The 18,122-nt window shown below is 35.9% G+C and overlaps 1 protein-coding gene across 1 annotated transcript in view; it reads right to left on the bottom strand.

Annotated features, from left to right (window-relative positions):
- Nucleotides 1–18,122, bottom strand: part of LOC145690031 (uncharacterized) — a 162,968-nt gene that overhangs the window by 133,719 nt on the left and 11,127 nt on the right. The window contains exon 2 of the mRNA XM_081764529.1: nt 6,643–6,704. Within this exon, the coding sequence (XP_081620655.1) occupies nt 6,643–6,704 (62 nt within the window). The remainder of the gene's footprint in view (nt 1–6,642; nt 6,705–18,122) is intronic.

Below are 18,122 nucleotides of genomic sequence, written 5' to 3' on the forward strand. Positions count from 1 at the left end.
AAATTCACAACAGGAGGGCGAGGGTCAACTGCTACTGTGAGGGCGAGGATGAACGAGGCCGAGGGCCAACTGCCACTGCGAGGGCGAGGGTGAGTGAGGTTGGAGTAAAATGAACACATACAGTCGACGCAGTTTCCCACTCTTCCCCATCCTGAACGAGACTCGTGTCGTTGTACTTTTTCTTAATTACATCTTGTACAGAATTTTGAACATTGAAACAATAAAGGCAGGCCCAACAGAAATAGTAGAAAGTTACAGAATCTCTCCAAGATTGCATCAACCAAGAACCGGATGTAGTGGCACATGGAGTGGTTGTAGATTTAGCCACTAGAGGGCAACAAATATGACGATATTTACGGTAAGAAAAAAAAAAGGCTTACTTCATCTTTGAATTCACTAAATGTGAGATAACTGTGACAGAACAATGGCAATTTCATTTACGAAACAGCACAAAAGCACGAAAGCATTTGTTGACATCGGCCGTCGTATGTAGGAACGTATGTGACAAGACCTCTGCGGAGTTATCGGGGGTGCTCATATCGAACACTTACAAGGTATCACTAATCTTGGAGAGGTTTTATAACTTTCTGTATGAATAAATTTGCTGGGTCTGTCATAGTAGTTTCAATATTAATATTCAGACCCCGTAAAAGATTAAGGAAGATCCTATTATTTGGTCTGCATGTTGCAGGCACGGCTTTTCTCAAGGTCCGTTTTCTTCTGCCATTATCTCCCTACCTAAAAGCTTGATTCCTCCACATATCATAATGTTTACAATTATCTTCTTTTCTTCTTTCCGGAATATGCTTCAATATACTCCGTTTCCCTCCTATCAATCTAATCTATTGTCATGATTTGATTACTTATTAAACAAAATATTGATTTTCAAGTTCAAACATCCTTCTACAAGACCACATTCCCAAGACTTTCATTCTCAGTTTTTCCTCTTCTCTTCGCGATCATGCCTCACATCCATACAACACACCACACTCCATACATATACTTTTATTAGGCTTTTCTACAGTTCTGTGTCGAGGTTCCAGTTAGAGGACTTTTTATTTTAAGTGAATTTCTTCTTCGACTAAGGTATTCTGGATTTTACATCATGCTGTTCGTTGAATTTTAGGTCCTTTTCCAGCACCAAGACTATGTGAAACATGGACTTACAGCTAAAGGAGAATCCAAATAACCATAATGCGTTCAAACTTTAATGCTCTCCCACTGGGAATCGAACCCGGGAACCTATGCAACAAAGGCGCATGAGCTAGTACTAAACTAGCGAGGAAGACAGGGTTTTACATCTTGTTTGCATCTATTTCCCCTTATTGTTATAATCTCTAAATATCAGAATTCCTTCACCAAGTGATCTCCGATTTAGATCTTTACGAAATTACAAATAAGCCACATTTTCATCATTAAAAAATAATTTATTTACTTTAATGTTCCACGGTTATCCCTTATGTTCTCGAGGATATAAATATACATATTGTAGCGTTATTTCTTCTGTTAAGTCACATTCCCTGATTCCAAATGTATATATAGTTCACGAGATTATCATGAATCACATAACACAGTTATTCCCTTTTGAATATATATATTCACTTTCAACATATATATCGTGTTTGTCACATTAAAATATACATTCAGTCTTTACAAGATGGTTCTTCGTTCTCTTTATCTTTCTTAGTTACCGTAACAACGACATCAAACAGATAAACAAGTTGTCATAGCAACGAAATTAAGAAATATTTTTATATGATACAAATATTTAAATTAATTGTTTATATTTTTCTTCTTCTTCTTCTTCTTAATTGCTTGTGTCTTTAAAATACCACTTTTGCCCGTAAATATAAACAATACTTAGAAAGTACATACAAATTATACATTATTGTTGTATTTATGGCTTACAATTCATAAAATAATATATTATTTTCATTTATCTCAATATCATTCTTATATTTATTCAATAATCAATTTTATTTTAATTCTACAAAATTACCGACGAGAAGGACATATTCAAAATGTGCTAAATCTGTTGATTATTTTTAGGTCGTAAATATATTATTTAATTCAATGTCATTTATACTCGTTGACAATAAAGCTGGTGTAAGTTACAATACAACGTAACATGTTTCATTTATTCAGGCATATTTAACGAATTTGATAGACAATATTTGTATTGATGCATAAATGTAATTGCATAGAATGTGAACGAAGTAAAAATTACAATAAAATCATAACCTAAATACATTCTAATAGGTTCATATGTAGATTAGAAATTATGCTTAATTCTCATGCATTCCTCGTAATCGATTCCGCAAACCGAGGTATGGATTTTCTAACGCAAATACATCCAATTCTAACAAATTAATATAACTGTATAGAATTCAAACGAAGTACGAATTACAAATGAAATCATAACAATATTCAAAGTGAAACAAAACAAGAATTAATTGAATATGTTTTTGACAGACGCCATAACTTTACATTATCAAAAGATTCGATTAAGTTACATTGAATGGCACAATCTTGAGTACAGTCCTGCATGTTATTTACTTCACCAGTTCTTTGGTTCCTATTTTGAAAATTTCTGCCACCTATGTAATTATTACGAAATCTGGGAGTTCGTGAGAAATTAGCTCGATTTACATTATTCCTAAAAGCAGTATAATTATTATTTCTATTTCCTCTGAAATTAGGTTCGGTCGCATTGCCAATACGAGAAAATCTAACATTACCTCTCGTATTATGACTACAATCTTCTCTAACATTGATATTTCGAACAGGAATATAGTTAGCTTGATTTCTGTTATTATTACCTTGCAATCTAGTCTGACTTTCATAATTTTGAACTATCATTATTAAGAGATTAAAATTAATACATTGCGAAGAGATCAATACTTGCTGTAGCCCAAACGGTAATAATATTCTTATTGACGCGATAATATGTGATTCCTGTTGATATGGATTAATCTGTTACAAGTCATTATAGGCAGAGATTACAAAATCTGTAAGGCTTTTGTCCACTTTAGGGTCAAAACGTCAGTTTCAAATTTGGGCATCCCGGTCTGCTAATATAAAGTCGTTCTCGAAATTTACTAACAGCGCATTTTTAAAATCGGAATAATTACGCAGACTACTTCTGATTGCTTTGTACCATACCGAAGACGGTAGTAACAAAATGTGCGGTAAGATTTTGAGGAAGTTAGCCTTATCTATTCCAATTAGTTCACACTCTTCAAATTTCTCTAAAAATATACTCGCTGGGATGTCCTCAGATTTATCGCTGAATTTAGTTGATCTTATTTCACTGAATTTCACGCGACTATTATTAGTACTAAAATACCTTATATGTCGAGGTTTTACGTGTGTATGATTCCTGCGACGTGGTTTTCTTTCTTCGTCCTCAATATTTGAGATGGTATCTTCCATTTCAGAGTAGACTTCTGATGAGTTGTTATTTTCACAGGGTCATGACTCATTTCTCCTATGTTCTTCATACACAACGTTGAGGGCAGGATCAGGATTACACTTGGCCGTACTGATTTTCTCTTTGATGGTATGAATATCTTCTTGCAACCTTCGAATTTGGTTTGACTGTTCGTTGACTTGCGTTTTGACTACATCATCAGTTCTTCTTACCACTGTAAAGCTATGAATAATTTGCTCTATTCTATTGTCGGTTATTTCCAATTTGGTATTTATCTGCTGCGTTACTTTTTCCAATCTGGAATCCATCTGCTGTCCTATTTGTTGTGTCACTTGTTCCAATCTGGAATCCAAGTTTTGTGTTACTTGTTCCAATCGGGAATCCAAGTTTTGTGTTACTTGTTCCACTCTGGAATCCAATTTGGATCTGCTGTCCTATTTCTTGCGCCACTCGTTCCTATTTGGTATCCAATTTGGAATCAATCTGTTGTGTCATGGAATTCATCTGCTGTTCTAGCTGTCGTAAAAGATTAATTACATCCCTTGTAGTCTCAATGTCTGAAATATCGACATCTTCAACTCCTGTATTGGTATTCATTTTAGGTCTTCGGTATATTTTTCTTTTATTACGTAGTAACAGATAGTCCGTGTTGTTGATTGAGATAGTTTACTAATATTTCTGACTAATCTCAAAGTTCCCAGGTTTCGGCATCATATAAATATGTAACGTTATTTCTTCTGTTACGTTACATTCCCTGATTCCAAATGTATATATTGAATATTTATACAGTTAACGAGATTATCATGAATCACATAACACAGTTATTCACTTTTGAATATATATATTCATTTTCAACATATGTCGTGTTTGTCACATTAAAATATTATATATTCAGTATTTACAAGATGGTTCTTCGTACTCTTTATCTTTCTTAGTTACCGTAATAACATAAAACAGATAAACAAGTTGTTATAGAAACGAAATTAAGAAATATTTTTATATGATACAAATATTTAAATTATTTCTTTACATTTTTCTTTTACTTCTTCCTAATTGCTTGTGCCTTTAAAATACCAATTTTGCCCGTAAATATAAACAATACTTAGAAAGTACATACAAATTATACATTATCGTTGTAATATATACTACTAGAACTTGAAAAGTGGAAGGGAACGAAAGATCTGCGAGAAAACTTACGGCCGCTACAGCCAATCATAAACTCACACTGGGGAAAAGAGAATCGAACCTGTTAAACCACTGATAAGGACTGCTTCTCAGTGGCAAAACCAGTTTTAGAAAATCACAAAAATGTATTCAGTAGCCCTTTCAAGATATACCACTAGTAAGAGCAGAGCTGGTTGCATACGCGAAAGGCTTTTTTTTTTTTTTTTTTTTTGAAAGCCGGAGAAAGTAATCTTCCCGTTACAATAACCACTCTAACCCTGATATAGCGAATTAGTGGTCCGGACTAAATATCACGTACAAATTGGGACCAAAATGTTGTCAAATACAATACTCAGACAAGGAGTGATACCAAACTTATCCTCAACATTTGATCTTTCAACATCGGACATAAGAACTCCTTTAAACTGAACAAGAGTCTTACAGTTCTTATTATTTTTATTATAATTCAAATTTCATATTGATATTTACCAGAACAAGCCAGAATCACATCAAAGAGTGCGGCCAACAAAGCATTATCCTTGAGCCCTAATTTGAGTTGAATTGAGTTGATTTTAGTTTAACGTCCCTTTCAGCAACGAGGCTATATGAGACGTGGACCTACTGATTAACGTGGAATCCGAACCACATGAGCTCCCGCCGGGAATCGAACTCGGGTCTCCCACGCCAAAGGCGCGCACGCTAACCGCTTAGCCACGAGGAGCCCTACTTTGAGTCCAAATTTATATCCCATGCGTATCCTAAGGGGGAAGAGGTTCTAATATTTTCCATAAATCTATTCTCCCCGTGCGAAGAACGGACATTTCAGCTAATATCAAATATATGCAACTTTTTTGTTCTATGACACTTGTAAATTCTAAAATATTTTCCAAGATAACAATTGTAAATGCTGCCTATGAAGGTCTGAGAATTATCATATAACATTTAAACTTTAAGCTGAACATTTAAATACAATCTAAACTCCCTCGTGGCTATATGGTTAGCAATACATTCAGCACAGGAGACAGGCGTTCCATTTTTAGTGGGAACTCTCGTGGTTTGGAACCCACGTCAAGTTGTAGGTCCACATATCATACAGCCTCGGTGCTGAACAAAGACGTTAAACTTCGAATTAACCAATTAAATAAATCTCTTCCTATTGTATGTCAACTACGCTAAATACTAATGGAATAAAGCTTATACAGATACACATGAAATTATCGAAAATATAGGCAACTTACTATACTTAATGCCCCTTAAATGCAGATTTCTGACCAAACAAGTTGTTAAGTTGTTAATACCGTACGTGTGAATTAATTTTAGAGTATCTTTTTTAAAACTCACTACTACTAAGGTAGCGGCGTTTTCTTCAGAATGCAAAAAGAGGATAAAAGGCACTATATATAAAAAGAATACATCACTTCATACGAATTCGAATGAAATCACATTAGCACTTCATATTTATTACACGGATTGGAGCCGTGATGGCTCAGTGGTAGGGTGTTCACTTCTGGTGCAAAGAGTTCTTGGTTCGATCCCAACTTGTGCCGAGATTTGTAGTGGATAAACACCGTGTGCGTGGATTTCTCGAGTACTTCCGTTTTCTCCCACTTTGTCCATTTTCCCATTTCATTCATTTCTCATCATCACTATCTCCTTTAGTCTAGTCAGCATAATCATGGGACGTAAAACTTAAAAGATTTCATTTTATTAAAGGGGTGTGAAGTAAAAAAAGAAAACTCAACAAAACAATTTTAGTCTACTTGTTATTTGCCCCAAAAGGGAAAATATATTTTATTACAAGGCATCACTTATTAATATTATTTAGAAGAAAATTCATGAAATTTCTTTTTTCACAAACATCTGCAACTTTATCTACCACCCACACAAATTAACAATATATCCGCAAAGTGTTATATTGATACGGATATCTGCATCCACGTAGATCTCCATCTACAAATATAATGTCTACACTATGTCGTAACGAATTCAGAATATCTCCATGCTGCCAAACTATATATATACAACTAAAACATTTTTTTTTTACTTACATCTTCGTTCCGTATGTTTGCCAAAGTGTTAACAAATTCCTTAAACTTATTTCGCGCCTCATCTGAAAAGACAAAATTCAAAAACTTCATGTAACATATGTAATAATAAAATGGAGATATATTACAAATAAATAAATGTTTGAATATAGTATAATTAATTACAGAAGTAGAACTGAACAAACATACTTTCTATTGCCAATTACACTGAAATATAAATTAAAAATTAGCTTGCGTTTAATTTTATATATATATATATATATATTTAAACTGTCCTTATGTAGGAATTTTTGAATGGTTCTATCGCTAGTGTGTGTATATATAAAATAAATATACGAGCCGTAGAACCACTCAATAATTAATGCAAAAGAGCAGTTTAAAAAGTGTGTGTGTGTATATATATTTCCAGAAAGTACTTAAGTTGGTGGAAAGAAAAATTACGGAAATTTTGGCAAACTAAAACTTTCGTTACTAACGAAATACCGATAATACCATATTGATACGAAGCATACGTATATTAATAATATAAATACTATTAAAAATACGAAACCAAAAAACAAAAATAAAAAATCTTCACACCAGAGACAATCTACGGGGTGACTAAGGCAACTCAGCCCCTGCAACCACAATCAGCACCCCCCCTGAAAATTTCAGTCGTTTATTTGGATAAATATGTTTTTTTTTTTAAATACCCTCCTTCTGTCTTAGTGTTCTGTGTACAGGCCTAATCAAAGAGGAGCTCCTTCACTGAGCAAGGACCCCTGAAAAAAAAAAGCTAACACTATCTAACAAAAATACAACTTGTCGTTGTTACGTGTATTCAAATACATTGTCAAATGTCTTATGAAAATTTCCAGTACACAAATTCTTGATATTGCGCAAAATTAACTGGAAAATATATGTAAATTGACAACATTCATTTCAATCCGAAGTTTCCATAATCGAAGTTTTTGTGAAAGATCGGAAAAGCAAACCAATGGAATAGTACACATAACTGCCCTCTCCTAGTAATATCCGTAACACGAGAAATTCCACGACTCTTTTTGTCAGACGAGACGAGACGAGAAATTTTTCGGATCTCCTAGGTAATAGTAGTTTACCAAAGTCTCATATCTCAAACATTGCTATAATGTTACATGATTCATAGTAAAAGAACTATAAACTGATAAAGTTATTGTACAGAGCGTTCAAAAAGTCTCTATACACCTGAATCGTGGCAAGTCACATGAAATAAAATTTTATGCGAAGGTTTGCAACACTGCTATATTATCGCCTTGTGTGAAGCTCCTTTCTTAGATTCCAGTCGGCAAAGTGACGTTCAAGTGATTACTCAAGAAATTTTGAGTAAAATAATTTTTTCGTTGCTTTGAATATGTGACAATTCAGGTGTATAGAGACTTTTTGAACGCTCTGTATAAGCGCAATGATTATAAGCAATAAAGAATGTCAAAACTTTAAAAACTGAGCTTACAAAATGGTATTAAATAAACTATTATCAGATCCTTCCTCTCACGGTCAGATCCAAAGCCGTCCACTTCGGAGTAATCTCACTCAAACTCACGTTCACAACATCATTTCGACCGCACGCTCATAACATCCTTTCTTCTACATCAAGCTCACTCGACCTCACGCTCACATTATGATTTGGAACTAGCGCTTACTCAACCCCACGTAATGTTGCTACGAGACAAGACGAGACGAGACTTCAGGTTGTCTCGTCTCGTCTCATGCAAAGCATGTCTCATCTCGAATGGTCCAGTCTCGTCTGGTTTACGAGACGAGACGAGACACAAGAAATGTCTCGTTTCGTTGCAACACTAGAACGGCTGAGGCCCACAAAAAAGAGCTCTTTTGCCAAGTGGTTACAATTACAACTTTTTAACAAATCGAACAAAGTTTGGTTTGGTTAACAGAGCACAACATACAACACGACTACAATCTTCCAACAACGTCAGCTTACTTTCGACTGAACCAGTAATTACCTACTACGACGGAAATATCTGCCAATACCGTAGGTACAGTCGTAAGGCAAGCCTTCCTCACTCATTCTGAAATCCTTTTTTCAGAACCTCTGGCGCCTCTTTAACAAATAAAGAAGCCTATATGACTTTCCGATTGCAAAAATGGCTTAGGTTCGAATAACATCATAAAACAATAATAAAAAAAACTCAATTTTATTGTCAAACTAGAATCCTTTCAGAACTAAGTACCGAAAAAGGCTCTGACATGTTTCTGTCTTTGTTCGGAACGAGAAAGACTATGAAACAATGGTTAGTTACTGATAATCCTGCCATTAAGAGAACTTGTACTTCTACAACAGGATTTTCACATATAGATATGCCCACCAGCCCCCGGATTGAAATCTGAAACACTGATCTCTATGAATGTTTCAACATTGTACTTGAATCTGGAACACTGCCACAAAATAGTTAAACTTGAATCGATTGAAAAATGGAAATGAAAGCTGTTTGTAAGAATCATTTAAACAATAAGTATTCCCTGTTATTTGTAGGATAGTCCTCATTTGAAATAATAAACGCCGGTATACATTTCGAAAGCAAATAATTTATTCCGAGTTAATAAAGTTTTAAAGAAATTCAAAAACTGTGTTTGCATTTTCGAGACACGAGACGTCTCGTCTCAAAAACCAGACGGGACAAGTAGTCTCGTCCCGTGTCTCGCCTCAAAGGGTTCTATCTCGTCTCGTGGCAACAGTAACCCCACGCTCACTTCATGAAGGTGAGGTCGAATAAGCATGAGTTCCAAACTCATGAGCGCTGACCTCATGAGTTGGGGCACCTTTGACCAAAAGCGCCCACTTTGGACTAACCTCATTCAAACTCATGGTCAGATTATTTCGACGTCACGCTCACAATATCTTTTCGGCATCACGCTCACACCACTGCAATCTCACGCTCACAACATCCTTTCGACATCACGCTTCACGCTCACAACCTTTTGATATCAGGCTCACATCATAATTTGGAACTCGCCCTCACTCAACCTCATGCTCACTTCGAGAGGTCGAGTGAGCGTCAGTTCCGACAGTTCCGAGAGTTCCGAGAGTTCGGGCACCCATGATCAGACCAGAAATTTGGGGACAGAGTTTATGACTTAGTAATTGACGGACACTGAAATTTTGTCACTATATGAAATATTTTTACCACAGTGATTCAATTACTAGACAGTGACAATCGGTTTACTTACTTCAAAATTTTTATTATTTGTTCTTGGAAACTGAACAAACATCAAAAAATGATCTTGTGGCAAAATGACTGGCATTCTCACCTTTCAAAAGATGAGTTTTAATACCAGGTAGAAATACGCTTACTCAAATAGTTTCGTACATCTAGTGACACCTGAGTCAGTGTCTAAATTGATACGATGAATATCCAGCCCTGCGAGAACATTCACTGTTAACATCTCTGAATATTAAATTTATTGACTTGATTGAAAGATAGTACTGAATATTTCTCATATTTGCAATTCTGCACACGCGTCGATGACTAACAACAACTTTGAAAGTTTACTTCTGACTGAATCCACGTATGTTGTCTGACATACTGATATCTCCCAATTAACGATTAATGCCTCTAGGAGTAAAAAAAAAATCTACAAACTAACGACTATGGCTGGCCAATTTTATTTTTCTATGGCAAAGTAATGACCATTCAACATTTTGAGACTCACATCACCATTTAGTTGATTTTAACATAACTTTCAGCAGCGAGGCTATATGAGACGGGACCTACTGATTAACGTGGAATCCGAACCACATCAGTCCCGCTGGGAATCGAATCCGGGTCTCCCACGCCAAAGGCTCCCATCACCATTATTTCTGCCTCTCCAAAACTGAAGTTCGCTCTCTTAAGCACACGTGTAGCTATTTGGGAAAAGAGGGAAGGACGTTTGGAAATTTCTTCCTAAAAAAATACATATTAAATGCTTGTTTGATGTATACTACTATTCATATATATTCATATCTGTTCTACCATATATGCAACACATGCATTTGTACGGGGCGGCAAAATCTGTCCTAACTGTATTATTTAAAATAAATATTTCTTGTTGGAAACATACTTTATGATGATGGTAGTTAAATTTACTAAGCTGACCTTATAATTGAATACTACATTCATAAATTATGTTTAGGTCAGATTAGTTTAAATTCACATGGACAGTGCTAAAGCAAATGGTCAAAAAAATTTCAGCATGAATTGCTTGATTGTACTCAAATACAAGAACTCAATTCTCGAACAACGGCGAACACCTGTTCAATTTAGCTAGTTATCAAAGTTTTTATATCAAAACTAGTTTTGTCTTTGTTACAAACAAGTTCCTTATCATTGAAGGTGGAAACATTTTTTTTTTAATTGTTAACAGATGTAGAAGGGAAATCAATAAATAAAGATAAAAGAGCTAGTTGCACTGGAATTGCAAACTAATACATTGAGATTGAAGCTCGATATTGAACTCTACGCAAAAAAAAAAAAAAAAAACTTTCCTCTGCAGGTGTGCTTGCTTTCTCTTCCACTATCATAACAGATTAATATTTAAACAAAAAAAAAGACAAAAAGAGATTGTATTTGTAGTGTTTAGGCCTTTCTGAGCGCGAGTACTCTTTTTCTCGAAGTATAGCATACTTAAAATTGTAGCTTTTAAGATTTCTCTCCAGATCGTGGCTCTTTCTGGAGAAAGGGGATGGACAGCAAATTATGGCAGTGCACGGGGAAGCAAACTGCCTAGGGCCGGCCCTGTATATATAGCAGTTTTTTATGTTTGTAACAGGCTACATTCACCCCAGAAAATCGTGTCTACCATTATTAGCGTGTTATTTCCATCACCTTCTTAGGGTATTATAAATATCTAGTAACTGGCAGGATAATTTGTATTAGTTGATACTTCTTGATGTGAGCAAACCTTTCACTATATAGTTGACATACCAAATAGCAAACAACGTATTGATATTTTCTGTAACCAGGAACGTACGCAGAGGGTGGGTCCTGGGTGTCCAGACCAGGGCCGTGCTGGGATACTAATGAGGGCGGTGGACAAGTCTACTAAAAGGGCGCTCATACAAACGGGAATATATATATATATATATATATATATATATATATATATATATATATACTTTGAAAGAAAGTATGGAAATAGCTAATTTGTGGAAACCTTGAATCGAAATCTAGAGAAAAAGTTTTTAGTTTCTCTAATAATATTTCTGTCATATAAAAAGAAGCTAAATGTATCAACAACTTAATATAGCTCTATGGCCTATGGACACAGGAGGTTCAGTGGTGCGTTTACAAAAGCTCTCCATTGATTTCTATCCTTAGCCTACTGCACCGTTTCTACTTTGTATTTCAATCTCTGCGAGAATCATTTTAATATTGTCCACCCATCTGCGCCTTGGTCTTCCTAATTTTCGTTTTCCTATTTGGATTTCCAGTTAGAACTTTGAAAGCGTTCACATTTCTTTCATTCTGGCTACATAATCTGCCCATTTGAGCCTCCTAGACTTGATGACCCTAACAGTTTTTGTAAACGGTATAAAATTATCAGTTCCTCGTTATGAAGTTTCCGTCATTCCCCATTCCCGTTCCTCTTGGAGTTCGAATATTGGTTTAAGAATCTTGTTTTCAAATACTTTCAGTCTGCGATTTTCCCTCAGAGTCAGTGATCATGTTTCGCAACTATACAGCACAACAGACATGATTATCGTCTTATATTTTAAGCTACAAATTCCTCAACAGAATTCGCGACAACAAAAGATTTTTAACTGAATAATAACACGAAATACCTGCTTTCAGTTGACATCATTTTTTTTTTATAGTAATTATGGTTTTGGTCTGTTAATAATGATTCTAGATATTTGAAAGTATCCACTTTGTCGAAAGAAAATATTATTTGGTGTTTAACGCATCCATAAAATGCAGTATTACAACCCCGACAAATTTCTTCCATTTATTTAGTTCTCTCTGCATTTACTTTTAAGCCCATATCTCTGCAAACGTTAAGTAAGATTTCTGCATTCCTTTCTATTGTTCTATCATCCCCTATTAAACTTACATCATAACCATAACCTGCTAAATGCAATTCAGCTCTAGAACCTGATTCCTGTCTTTGATTTTCCTTATAGTGTTCTCCAGAACAAAGTTAAATAATAATGGTGACAACGAATCTCCTTGTTTCAGGCCATTCTCAACGTGAAAACTCGTAAACAGGAATTTCTCTACTCGAACCTTACTACCTTAATTAATCTACCTTTTTCGGTATTGCAAATTCTGTAAGCATTTTGTACAATGTTTCCCCCTTACTCTAGTCTAAAATCAGTAATTGATGTGCCAGAATATTTTATTCCCATTTCTTTTCAAGTATTAGTTGAATAGTAAATATCTGGTAGATAGTTGATCGATTTTACCTACATCCGCTATGATAATCTCCAATAATTTCGTCTGTGTATGGAGTCAATCTTGCTAATAGAATATTTAAGAGTATTTATTAGATGTTGACAGATGAGAAATGCCTCAATAATTATTAAATCAGTTTTGTTGCTTTTCTTCTGAACTGGAACAATGATTGATTCTTTTCACCCTTGTGGTAATTCCTCCTTTTCCAGATAAGGAGAATGAGTTTGTATATCTTGTTTCACAATTTTTCCTCTCCAGCTAAAATTAAGTCAACCAGAATTTCGTCTACACCCGGAGATGTGTGTTTCTTTAATTTTTTAATAGCGATTTCTATTTCTGTCTGGTTAGGTTCTGGTATATACGGTTATGCTGTATGCATTTCACTTTCTCCACGCACATTAGTTTTTGGCTATGTGTTAAGCAAATCGTCAAAGAAATCTTTACAACTATTTAAGATGCATTCCTGATATGTGAGAACTGTTCCTTTAGTTTTATTTAATATATAAACAAGAAATTGATAGCCATTCTTAAGTCCGTTGATCCATTTATACATGTCCAGAATGTTTTTATTTTTTAGTATTATCTTCAAGTTAATTAATATTAGCTTTCAAAAATCCCGTTTCTTTGTTCTAAAAGTTTTGGAAGTTTTCCGCCAGATGACAGTGAAATTTTATGTAGTTATTTCGTTCCGATTTTGTAGCCAACGCTGTTTCTTCTCTGCTACTTTAGTGCATTCCTGGTTGAACCAGGGGCGGATCTAGGACCGACTTCTGGGAGGCCGGTGGGTTGTCATACTGGTACTTTTAAGGGCTCTAAACTTTGGGATGAGTTTTATTTATATATATATATATATAATAAGAAAGTTTCCTCTTCTGGGGGGCGATCGCCCCCCTGGATCCACCCCTGGGTTGAACCATGCTTTGTTCCTACGTATTTCTGTGTGTCCCAATATTTCTTTTGCTGAAATCTTAATGTTATCTCTAATTTCAACCAAGTATCCTGAACACTAGTGTACTCCCAATCTTCTAAAACCGAGAATATATTCGACAGTTCAATCTGGCTCCTCTCTCACCTGACTCTCCTCTAATTTATTTAAATTAAGCAGATCCGTTTTCAGATATGGAATATTTCCTTTATTCAACGATAGTCTCTCTCTTATTATCATAATCAAATCCTCTGAACGACCGAACATCAGTTATGCTAGACTGTTTTCTTCTATCTACTAAAACGTGATCGATTTGATTATGTGTTTTTCTGACTGGTGAGGTCCAAGTATATTTATGAACGTCGCGATGTGGGAATTTTGTAATCATCACGATAAGGTTTCTGGATCTGCAAAATTCACGAGTCTAACGCCGTTGTCACAACCTTCTTTATGTAGACATTTATTCCCTATAATCGGTTTGAAAATACCCTCTCGTCCTGCCTTCGCATTGAAACCGCCTAACAGAATTTTCATATGGTATTGCAGGAGATGATCAAATGCCCGTTCTATTCTTTCGTAAAAACTTTGTTTATTGCCATCCTTATATTCTGTTGGGATATGTACATTTAAAACAATAATATTACACCACCGACCCTTAAGAGAAGTAAAAGAAAATCTATCATTATCAAATTCAACTCATGTAATTGCTGATATTACTTATTCGTTTGAGAACGAAAAGTCCTGTAGTTGGTAATTTTTAATTCGTTCCCCGTAAAAGAACGTAAAATTTCCCGATTTAACTCCTCCATTTCCTTCTAATCTAACTTCCTGATATCCCACTAGGTAAATCTTCTTTTCTAAACTCATTTGTTACACATTTTAACGCGCCTGCCCTATAGAGACTTCTTATCTTCCAAGTTCCAATTCTCATGTCGATTTTACTTTGCTGAGTTCGTGCCAAGTTATCAGTTCTGATCCGAGGAATCTGAGAATATATCTGAACAAGCTTTTTTTTTTTTTTTTTTTTTTTTTTTTTTTTTTTTTTTTTTTTACAAGATGAGTTGTTAGCCCCACACCAAATCCTCAAGCTGGAGGATCACCCCTTGTCTGTTCGCGACTGCTTATTCAGTATATTCGCAGCTAACCTCTATATTCCAGAGGCCTTGTCCTCGATCCACAAGCTGAGGACGTGCCGTGTCTTGGTGACAGGAAGACCACATTTTACGGAAATTAATATAACTATATTTTAGAATTACAATAGGTACTGATTATCCGAACACTGACTTAAAACACACAGGAACAATCAATATGCTCGGACATATGAATGGATATTAAGACTGTGAAAGCTTTGATGCCGTAAAAATCGTAAATTAGAGACTAGTGTCAGTGTAGCATTTCATGAATGCATCGTACGTTTGACTATCCGAACTATTCTTGATGAATTACATCGTTTCGTTTTATAGGTACATAACTTTATAATATTTTTGTAAGTGATTATACTCTTTACCTATCCTCTGCCAATAGCAACTGTATGAATTTATAATACAAAACTGAAATACAGAAGAATATATATATATATATATATATATATATATATATATTAAATGTGATATTTCGCAGGGCATCTCATGTAAAGGGCGCCATATATTCTTCACAGCTTCTTTATTAACAATTACTATTCGAATTTAATATACAAAGCTGGCACACAGGATAACTAAAATCAGTTATCTATAATGTGATGTTTCGTAGGGCGCCTTATATAGAAGGCGCACTGTACCTTTCACGGGTTCTTTAAAAATAGTAACTGTATGTATTTATTGTACAGAACTGTAGTATACAGAATAGTAAATAAAATCGTTCATCTTTGATGTGAACTCGCAAGGGCGCCTAATATAAAGGGCGCACTGCACCTTTCACGGGTTCTTTACCAATAAAACTGTAAGAATTTATTACTAAAAACTTGTACCTTTATTTATACTGTGATGTTTCAGAGGGCGCACCGGGACACGTCCCGGTGTCCCGGTGGGCCAGCACGGGCCTGGTCCAGACTCCCCCAGGAATTTCGAATTTTGTGTAAATTTAGCCTAATTTTAAGGGGCAACTTTAGGAATTTTAATACAAACAATTACCATACAACATACAAGCCTTTTTCTTTTGAACCAATGGATGTATAATTTGTATCAATTGGCCAATTAGTATGACTGCTATATCTGTTTAAGCCCAAACCTGCAACTTCCTTCGAAACCGTCCAAAGGCCAGTCATTTTCCATGGTGGCGGCTTGATCACAACTTTTATTTTTTGAAGAATTTATACAATTTGAATCAGAAAGCTCTATCGAATGTTTCTACAAATTACCTTGCTTGTATAATTTCCCTTCTAAAATTTCGTTTAATGATTGGCTTATTCTAACAATCATCAAAGACAACACTTTTTTTCTGTTTTAATCAAAGACAACGCCTAGATCTTTTTGAGATGAGACGCGTTTGAGAGGCACATTGTTAACATTATATATCTGTCTAAGAACATTCTTTTTAAGGAAATAAAGATATTAGTATATAGGTTCCAAGTAGAGCACCAATTACATAACATATCTATGTCAGCTTACAGTGAAGAAGCATCGTACACAATGTTAACGACCCTGAAGAGTTTAGAGTCATCAGCGAAAAGGAATATATTTGATCAAGAGGTCGAGAAGATGCTAGGTAAGTCGTCCATATACAGGGTGGCCCAAAAATATGTATACAGTACCGTACTGACCAGCTCATTACATTTTATATAATTTCTTATTGCTATCCATCAGGTAGACAGTTTCTTTATTATATGTTCTCAATGTCTTTTTAGTTATACTTTAAGCTCGGAACATCCGAAGCCAATAAACCCGTAAACTAAAATGTTACACTTGATCAATGCAGGAGTGTATACCTACTTTTGGGTCACCCTGTACAATAAAAACAAAAGTTGACCGGCACACTCCCTTGAGGCACTCCTATAAGACGGACTAAACAGAGTCACGGATCCAGGAAGAGTGACGCGTTGTTCTATCCCTGAGAGATAACAATCTAGGAAAAAGAGGATCTTGCCGTGAATGTTATACTGTGTGATCAAAAGCATCCGGACACCTGGGTGAAAATGACTTACAAGTTCGTGGCGCCCTCCATCGGTACTGCTGGAATTGAATATGGTGTTGGCCCACCCTTAGCTTTGATGACAGCTTCCACTCTCGCAGGCATACTTTCAATCAGGTGCTGGAAGGTTTCTTGGGGAATGGCAGTCCATTCTTCACGGAGTGCTGAACTGAGGAGAGGTATCGATGTAGGTCGGTGAGGCCTGGCACGAAGTCGGGGTTCCAAAACATCTCAAAGTTGTTCTATAGGATTCAAGTCAGGACTCTGTGCAGGCCAGTCCATTACAGGGATGTTATGGTTGTGTAACCACTCTGCCACAGCCCGTGCAGTATGAACAGGTGCTCAATCGCGTTGAAAGATGCAATCGCCATCCCCGAGTTGCTCTTCAACAGTGGGAAGCAAGAAGGTGTTTAAAACATCAATGTAGGCCTGCGCTGTGAGAGTGCCACGCAAAACAAGGGGTGCAAGTCCCCTCCAAGAAAAACACGACCACACCATAACACCACCACCTCCGAATTTTACTGTTGGCACTACACACGCTGACAGATGACGTTCACCGGGCATTCAAGAACAAAACGCGCTTCTGCATTGAACAACAGAGATCTTATACAAAGGAGATACGTGAAGACCCACCCGCGTTTCGTGGGACACGCACTTGACATTCGGTTATATTTCAATATCCAGACAGGAGGAAGTAGATAATTTTGTGAAGTAAGAAAGAGGTGGGTAATTTCATATAATAATTTCACAGAAGAGAAACACAATATCCGCTATTACACTCAGGATTCAACGGCTAGCCATCCTGACGAAGGTTTCTTTAACTTGAAACGAAGCCACGAGGTGGGATGCAGAAATATTCGCTGTGCTCTCTAGATGTAGCACCATGCGATATCTAGCTCTTCCCAAAACTTAAAACCGTGCTTGGAAAACATTTTGATAGTATTCCTAACATTGAGAGGGCCATGACAGAGCAGCTGAACGCCCTTCCAAAAGAACCCTTCCAGAAATGCTCCCAGTCACAG

This window comes from Thermobia domestica, chromosome 7 (assembly GCF_964235325.1).
Source record: "Thermobia domestica chromosome 7, izTheDome1.hap1.1, whole genome shotgun sequence".
Taxonomy (NCBI): domain Eukaryota; kingdom Metazoa; phylum Arthropoda; class Insecta; order Zygentoma; family Lepismatidae; genus Thermobia; species Thermobia domestica.